At 39.2% G+C, this 7,374-nt stretch overlaps 1 protein-coding gene across 1 annotated transcript; it reads left to right on the top strand.

The window, feature by feature from the left end:
- The first annotated feature begins 564 nt into the window (after positions 1-564).
- On the top strand, positions 565-6,362 carry agpat4 (1-acylglycerol-3-phosphate O-acyltransferase 4 (lysophosphatidic acid acyltransferase, delta)). The gene is made up of 10 exons (XM_042433214.1): positions 565-1,179; positions 1,269-1,314; positions 2,180-2,363; positions 2,567-2,736; positions 2,840-3,001; positions 3,107-3,260; positions 3,385-3,487; positions 3,619-3,694; positions 4,163-4,361; positions 5,051-6,362. The coding sequence occupies exons 3-10, from the start codon at positions 2,186-2,188 to the stop codon at positions 5,140-5,142; spliced, it is 1,134 nt and encodes a 377-aa protein (XP_042289148.1). The 5' UTR covers positions 565-1,179; positions 1,269-1,314; positions 2,180-2,185; the 3' UTR covers positions 5,143-6,362.
- Positions 6,363-7,374: the final 1,012 nt, after the last annotated feature.

Raw genomic sequence — 7,374 nt, 5'->3', positions numbered from 1 at the left:
AGAGGAATGACTGTAAATGGGATGTGTTTTGTAATTTTGGAAGACATAATTCTTACAGAAGTCATCAAGTACCAGCCTCTATTTTTTATTTTTTATTTCTTTCCTTCTTTATTTTTGTACAGTGTTTTATCCCCTTAACCTTACAGATACTAATAACCAAATCCTGTCATTTTGATTAATTACTGACTGCATTTTCATTTTGGGGTGAATTGTTCCTCTTAGGTAGTTTTACATTCTCTATTTTTTTTAAAACATTTTTTAATCGTTTTTAAAAAATCTTTTTTTAACCCTTAATGTTAATTCTAGTTTTAATACCTGTGTATTTATGTTACCTTTTCACCAAGTCCAATGAAACACAGTTTCATTTCTTCATAGGTAGAATTTGATACTGACAAGTAAACATGCAACTGTAGTGAGATTACAATAAAGGTCCTTGAATAAATAATAATAATAATAAATAGTTATATCAACTTTTCTTACGCACATACAATACATAACCAACAGGGGTCGCTGTCCACAAATATATAGCGCTGTTTACCACAGTTTGAATAAAACAGAGCAAAGACGAAGCTACTCTGCAGCCGTGGTCATTCAGATTTAGTCCAAATTATACAGTGATGCGACGTTATTGCTCAGACAGCAGTTATGTTTATTCTTGCTGAGATACTTTATTGAATTTAAGAAGAAGAGACCACTGTGCATGTGTCCCACTCCCAATTTAACGCCCTCGTGCCTTTCCTGTTACCAAATAAAAAGAAACGACTGAGAGGAGGGAAAATATTAAGAGGTCTCACTTGCTCACTATTTCGTGTGAGTGGAATAGCATTGCATCGGAATATGTTGCAAGATTTATGGCATCCTGTTGTTGACCATAGTTTTTCGTTTACTGGTTTACTTGGACCAAATTGCCAACAGAGTATATCCTGAGATGAAATGAACTGTTGTTTTTGAGGCTCTGTTGTTGAGAGTGATTTGCCATATTGGTCACCATGGTAACAGAGCGGCTTGCGGTTGGGGTGTGAGATCAGTGTGTGAGTGTTACGTGCGGTCTTGCTGAGCATAAACGATCTTTGTAGCTACCCTGGCTCCAAGGCTCATACAGCCTACAACTCTCCATCGGGTCTAGGCGTGGCTTTGAGATGGGTGTGGCACCTTGTGCCGGGAAGTTTTCTGTCAACAGTGAGTTGTGATTGAAATCTAAAGAAGAGCAAGACCTCCAAGTGGCATGGACATAAAGTAAAGACTGTTTTCTTTCCCATCTTTGAAAGGTTGAAGGTCTCTGAGGCAGGACAGCTCTCTGGAAGACAGAGAAAGGTAAAAGTGTTGAAATTAAATTCAAAGTTGGTATCTGTCTTTTATGTTTGTTACAGCCTAGGTGAGTAATAACATGACCTTTGTATTTAGCAGTCTGTAGAAATAATATTAATCATATTTTATATTTATTATGATAATTTGTTCAGCTATAATTCCTTCTAATCTCACCACCTAAATGCTGCTATAAGTCTTAAATTTCCTGGTGTGTGTGTGCGCGCGAGGTATTCTTCATGTTGTGTATTCTTCAAGTCCCCACATGACTTTACAGTCACTTGCCTACTTTATGGGGACAAAAAGCAAGTCCCCTTAATTTTAGGGTGAATACTTGGTTTGTGTGTGTGTTGCCACTTATTTTTCACACTTGCAGGCCAGTATTTTCACATAAAACCTTTGGTGGTAAATAATAAGGATAGTGCTTCATCAGTGTTGTGTAATAACTGAAATGGGACACTGTATGATTGACCTGACCTTTTAGAGCATAACGATCTAATAACACAGAGTATGGATGTAACATGATATTACCTTGACTTTTAGGAAATGCTCTGACAAAACTAAAGCACGTAGGTATGGGCTGGTCAATGAATAGCTGAAAGATGGCGTCTCAAATCTATGAAAAAGGGTCATGTGTGCTGTCAGTAGCAAACGTTTGCCCTGTGACTGGCAGTTTATGGTCACTCCAGCTCAAAGGCTCCATTCAGGAGTCTAATCAAAGGAAACCTTTATGTACAGAGCAGGGTGAGTGCTGTCCCAGCCCAGGGCAGCACTAGCTGATAGCTTTGTTTGTCCAAGCCAAATGATGAAATATGCTGTCTCAAGTAAGGTGTGTGGGAGAAGGGTTGGTTGCTAAGTTGTGCAATTTTTACAGGACAATATGAGCCTCCTGCAAATGCTGAAATCCCAGTTCTTGAGCCATCTGATCATCTGCTATGTGTTCCTGGTCAGCGGCCTCATTGTTAACCTGCTGCAGTTCTGCACTTTACCTCTATGGCTGGTCAATAAGCAGCTGGCCCGCAGGGTCAACTGCAGACTAGCCTACTGCATCAGTAGCCGTAAGTACTGTTCTTACTCTCTGCCACATAAATGACAGTGAAGTCTGTTAATATAGTTTGTTTTGCTGCTGGCAGGAAGAAAAGTCATGTTGGTGATCAGTTTCTTGCACTGATCACCAACATGACTTCACAAATGTGGTCAAACTACTCATTGCTCACAAAACACTGACTTGTCTACATCACGGTGTCTTCATGATCCTCAGAGATGGTAGCAGCCTTGGAATGGTGGTCTGGAACAGAATGCACGCTCTACACAGACCCAAAGAGTTATCCACTGTATGGAAATGAAAATGCAATTGTAGTCCTCAACCACAATTTTGAGATAGACTTCCTGTGTGGCTGGACCTTCTGTGAGAGATTTGGGGTTCTTGGGGTAAGAGAAAGTGTCCCAGAAAAAAAAAACAATGCTTTTTTGTATTTAGTGCCATTCATTGTTTTTTTAATATACATACCTTTCAATTTTGATGTTTTTCCAGAGTTCAAAAGTGTTGGCCAAAAAAGAGCTGGCTTATGTACCTATCATTGGTTGGATGTGGTACTTCCTGGAGATCGTTTTCTGCAAGAGGAAATGGGAGGAGGACCGGAGGACAGTGACTCAGAGTCTCCAGAACCTGCGAGATTATCCAGAAAACTTCTGGGTAGGTTTCACCCTGTTTTAAAGTCAAGACAACTGAGAGAGTGATATCACAGAGATCATTTCAGAGTAACACCGTTAATGAACTAATCTAATTTTCCGGGGCTAGTTCTTGCTTTACTGTGAAGGAACACGCTTCACACCACAGAAGCACGAGATCAGCATGCAGGTGGCTGAGAGCAAAGGTTTGCCCAAGCTGAAGTATCATCTTCTGCCCAGGACCAAAGGATTCTGGGTCACCGTCCAAAACCTCAGAGGAACTGGTGAGTTGTTGTTACCGTGGCAACCAGTAAATATCAGATAGAGGTGTGCTGGGTGTCTTTGAGAGGGGAAGGCACCTGATTTGAGAGTATAGTTAACTGCTGCTGTGTGTCTTTCCTTGTGTAGTTGCAGCTGTATATGACTCCACGCTGAACTTCAGAAACAACGAAATGCCAACCTTGCTTGGAATTCTTAAAGGGAAGAAATATCACGCAGATTTATATGTGAGGTACAGCGACATGTTTTGCTGTGAGGATGGTTGCAGTACAAGCAACCTTTTTATATCCTCTTAACTTCCCGTTTGATGTTTTTCTTCTTTATGCTTTATCTGAGAGATCTGACTTCCCTTCTTGTTTGCAGGAGAATCCCTCTAGAGTTGATCCCAGAAGATGAGGCAGAGTGTGCTGCTTGGCTCCACAAACTCTACCAGGAAAAGGTTAGAGTCTGTTGAAGGTGGAAATTTCAGATGGATACAGGGTTTCTGTGGAAGTCAGCCACCCCGATCCCAACGGCCTAAGCAGTAGTCATACTTATTAAATATGTGGCATTTACTGTGAGGAATAGTGCCTCTGCTCCTTTTCCCTTAATGTTAGTGTTTTATTTCATGAAAAGTTTGATGGATGTAAGTAGGATTTTAGCAGAGCTGGTCTTTATTTCAGGCGAGGTGGACGTCCATTATAAAGTAGAACCTGGACTATAATGTGTATTTTGGTGAATTTGGCTCAGTTCTGTAGCTTCTCTCATTACTTTTCTGGTCATGCACTTTAAGTAACTCATTAATTTGAAGACTCTAATGTAATACATTATAAGAGGCCGTTATATTTTGGCTCCAACCACTTTGTAAAGAACTTGACAGCAACATTTATTTCAAAGAACAAACATGCTAATTTGAATGTATCCACAGGACAGCTTTCAAGAGCACTACATGCAGACAGGGCGTTTTCCAAGTCCCATAGTGAACCCCCCATGCCGGCCCTGGGCCTTGATCAACTGGCTGTTCTGGTCCTGCCTGCTCCTCTATCCCCTAGGCCTGCTACTGGCACAACTGATCAGCTCTGGATCAATATTGACCATCTTATCTTCTGTGGCTCTCTGCACTGCAGGTTAGTTTCATGCATTCAAGCCCAAGGTGACGTCACTCTGAAATGGGTATGTAACAGTCCGTCCTTCAGTTTAACCAGCTCCTCTTTGTCCAAACGTTCCATAAAGCAGCAAATTTGACAGCTCAAATGTAAGTTAACTTTTTTGGAAAATATCAGTCTTGGAAGCATGTCCTTAACAGCATTCAGGCATGCCCTTAAATGTGTTTACAAGCAAAGTTCATCCATCTTAATAGTTTCACTGAGATTTTAAATGGAGAAATGATTTTTTTAACAGCATGGGTTCATGAGGAGCATGTTGCATTTTCCACATAAATGAATGCCCGTGTTTGTGATTGGGGTTAAATTGTCAAATTCTGACATCAACATTTTCACTTAAATTGTAACTACAGTAAATTCTGTATAGCATTGGTTGCTTCCAATCTCAAAGTAACAGATTACCTCTGTGATAGTTGATGTGTAGCACATGTATGACACTAATTTGGGCCTATATTACAGTCACTTCTTCTGACTTTATCTATTGCCTGATTTCAACTGCACAACTAAATTCAGATTGTTAAATGTCTTCATAAATTAACAATTTACTGTGGAAATAACCATGTCCTGTAAATGATCTCAAAACTGTCAGCACTTCTTTGTTACTTGCTTCTTTGTAATATTCTAAAAGTACTCTCTGCATCTTTCCCTCACAGCTTCACTGGCAGTTCGATGGATGATTGGCCAGACTGAAATTAACAGAGGCTCAAATTATGGGAATAAGGAGGCTCCTCTAAACAAGAACTAAGGGATCCTGACTTACTCTAGAGCTGCTTCTTTACACAGCTACTAATCTACAAACTGCCAAACACCAGTCTGACAGGCCTCTGATGGACCAACAAGTGCAAACATGCCTCAAAGCACAATGCAGACTGGGTGTTCTCGTATGGATACACAGCGCCAGAAGCTCAAGATATAAGATCATAAAACTGGACAGTGCTGAGCAGCTTATGTTCAACTTGCTTTGGAGAAATAAAAAGGAATGTGAGATAAGATAAAATATTCTCCTCAAATCAAATGCAAATATTTGAATAAAAACAAGACAAACATTTTTAGTGGTAATTCAAACTGAAATTGGAGTTCACTCAAGTGAAAAATGAGTTAATGAGTCAGTTTGTACATTGCAAATACTGTAAGAGCAGCAGAGAACCAGTTGTGTGTTGTGTGTCAGCGTCCTTGTGTCAGGGAGGGAGAGCAGGCTCTGTTTTTCCTCTTAGCTGGCTACGCTCCAGTCGCATGAACAGCTCGACAAACCTTGAAAATTGCTCCAAAAGCACCCGAAAGCTCCAACCTAACATTTACTTCACAGCAAAGGCAGTGTCTCATCTTAACAAACAGGTGGTGAAGCAGCACGCTCACTGTCCAACATTGTTTGGTTAGCTCTCCTTTTGGTTAGTCACAGAGAAAGCCCTTATCTTCTGCAATCAGCTTCTCTGGGATGTTTTTTTTCCCAACAACTTTATTGAATTGAATGTAAAACGGGAATATTAGTGAGAACAGGCATAAACACCAAACAGAATAAATACATAGCAGTTATAAATTAAAAAACATATTAGGTGCATGTTGTGATAAACATGAGGAGAGAGTCAACACCTGAGTCATTGCTGTGTGGTTTTTAGTCTTACACATACTTCTGTTTTTTGTGTAGTAAACTTCCTGAAGGGGTAAGACAGGAAGGGAAAAATGAAACCTAAAGTATGCGTAGCAAACATTTGCCTTGAACATACTGAACTGTCATTTTGTTTTGTGACTTTAACGGGTTTGTTGAAGGAAAAAACACCTCACAGCCAAACTTGTTTTAAAACCTGATTACTTTACACAGGTGCCATGTATGCTAATGAAGAAAAGATAACCTCAAAATCACAGTTTTGTATGCAGTGATACATAAATGATGTGGTTTAAACTATACAGGTCTGAGAAATAATAATAATTGTGACAAATATAACAATATTAATATATAATATGGATGACATTAATATATGAAAATGGTGTTATACAGTATGAAGCACTGAATAGTTGTATACATGAAAAGAGAGCATCAAGAGAGTGCTACAATTCATGCTAAATATATAATATTTTCAAATGTTTTATCACATGCTCAGCACCAGGACTACACAAGCCCACATATGCATTAAAAGGTAACTTGTTGGCTGATATTCAATGGAAATAGGGCCAAGAATTAAAAATATCAAAAATATAGTGACCCCTGGTGGTAGCAGGCAACCAACACATACAAGATTAATGTTTTTTTTACCTGCTATTCCAAGTGTGCTCATCACCATCCTGTCAATGTGAGTGTTGTTCCTCAACATGCCTGAACAGCCAAAGTAATACAGCTAAATCAGTTTGGCTCCTTAAAACATGAGTTAAATTAATGAACACAAAACTTTTTCAAAAACATCATAAATGACCATAACTAGATTATTCTGTTAGGGGGGCCTCCATTATAAAAAAAAAACAAAAAAAGTTGCCGTTGGACTTCTTTGCCTCCCTTGCCTTTGATGTAGGTACACCTTCCTACACCGGCCTCACCTGTGTTCATATACACATATACGATGCCACTGCCTGTATGTGTGTTAAGTTATGGAAGATTTATAACGCCTATATAATCAGATTAGAAGACAGACGAAACATTTAGCAGGTGTATTGTTCATCATTATTGTTCAACAAGGACCAGCAAAGACCATGCCAAGACTAAATGCAATACTGAATTATAGCCTGTAGGTGGACTGTTGATTTATTTTTTTTTTTGGTACAGACAATGAGAGCACATCTTGTAAAAGAATCAGCCCCCACCCATTTTTAAAACTAATGATGATGGTGTACATTCAATATTAATTGGTTTATGTTTATGACAAAACTTCAGTGCTATACAGTGTTTTTTCTGTGACAATCAAACATATCACTGTCCTATCACTGTTACTATTTTTGTTAGTTTTTATTCCATCTTATAAGTCCCCAAGAAAACTACCTGCCATCC

Source organism: Thunnus maccoyii, chromosome 14 (assembly GCF_910596095.1).
Source record: "Thunnus maccoyii chromosome 14, fThuMac1.1, whole genome shotgun sequence".
Taxonomy (NCBI): Eukaryota; Metazoa; Chordata; class Actinopteri; order Scombriformes; family Scombridae; genus Thunnus; species Thunnus maccoyii.
The sequence above is the reverse complement of the archived record's forward strand: the minus strand, read 5'-3'. Positions and strand labels throughout refer to the sequence as shown.